Genomic DNA, 1,312 nt, shown 5'->3' with positions numbered 1-1,312 from the left:
GGGGGGGGGGCGCGGTAGTCATGAGCGAAAGTACGAGCAGATACCGGGACCATTCGCTGCGGGTGCGGGGACTCCCCTCGGCTGGACTGACGACCCCATACAGAGAGTGATGCAAGAGGCCGAGACGCTTGGGCTGATGACGCGGATGGGGAGCGGCTGGCAGACCGGGGGGTGGCCAACCGGGAGAGCGAGACAGAGGTGGCCACAAGGGACCGAACGTCTTGTGAAACTCCCCCGCCCCTCATTGCCCCACGGCCGGGACACCAGGATCCCTTTTCTATTTCTCATCATCGACCCCTCCCCCCCCTCCCCCCATTCCACCGCTTTCCCAGTCGTCTCCTCAGTCGCTCGTTCCCATACATTCATCGTTTCCTTCCAAGGTATTGCCCATTCATGGCTGGCGCACTGGCCGTCGGGCCGGCCGTCCCACCAGCTCGCCGCCATATCCCCCTGCCCCAAGACCCCTGGTGGGGAGCAAAGAAAAAAAAAAAGACTAACATCCCACTCCCCACAATGAAAAAGGCATCACGCCCTCCCCTCACGTCCCTCGAAAACCAGCAAGTGGCAATCTGCCCAGCCTCGCGCATACCCCCCTCCCACGGTCCTCACTCGGCCCTCCAAGTCGCCGGCCCGACCGCCAATATGACCCCTCCGCCCGAGGGTAATCGCCCCGGCGAGCAGCGGGATGCCCTTCCGCCGGGTGCCGATCCAACGAGCCCTGCTCAGCCCCCAGTGGCCGAGGGCGCCCAGCCGCTTGGTGACGCTCTGCCAGGCATCCTGGACCTGCAGGATGATGGGTCCCTGCCGTCGCTCTCCGGCGGCGGGCCAAACAGCTACAACAACATCAGCGCCAATGACCTGCTCACCGAGGAGGAACTCAATCGTGTGCAGTACAATGGTCTCCAGCGCCATGGGGTGCCATCGCGCACCTCGCCCGTGGCCTTCGATGCTCGCTCGCACCAGGTAGGCCGGTACCAGGGGTACACTGGGGCAACAAACGCCAGCAGCCCCTTCATCCACCCCTCCAACACCCCGTACGGCTACTCGGGCCAACAGCGCCTGCCTTCGGAGGCCGGCATCATCGGCACCGGGGGCAGCATGTACAGCCGCGCGTCGGCCGGGCAGAGCCCAGCCGCGGCCTTCCCCCCCTCGGTGGGTGGCCGGTCGCCCTTCCAGACGCCGGCCTCTCCGCCGGGCATTGCCCCGGCAGCCGTGTCCTATCGTGTGCGTTGCATGGCCCACTTTGGGCCTCCTTGGACCTTTTATTCCCCCCCCCCCCCTCTGCCCTGGTCCGCCCGTAGGTGGGACAGCC

At 66.1% G+C, this 1,312-nt stretch overlaps 1 protein-coding gene across 1 annotated transcript in view; it reads left to right on the top strand.

Moving 5' to 3' along the window:
- Nucleotides 1–642: 642 nt before the first annotated feature.
- The window catches only part of H696_00121 (hypothetical protein), a gene marked incomplete at its 5' end in the record, with an annotated part of 5,743 nt that continues 5,073 nt past the window's right edge, over nt 643–1,312 (top strand). The window contains one exon of the mRNA XM_009493955.1: nt 643–1,224. Coding sequence (XP_009492230.1) covers nt 643–1,224 — 582 coding nt within the window. The remainder of the gene's footprint in view (nt 1,225–1,312) is intronic.

Source organism: Fonticula alba (assembly GCF_000388065.1).
Source record: "Fonticula alba strain ATCC 38817 unplaced genomic scaffold supercont2.1, whole genome shotgun sequence".
In the NCBI taxonomy this organism is placed as follows: Eukaryota; order Rotosphaerida; family Fonticulaceae; genus Fonticula; species Fonticula alba.
The sequence above is the reverse complement of the archived record's forward strand: the minus strand, read 5'-3'. Positions and strand labels throughout refer to the sequence as shown.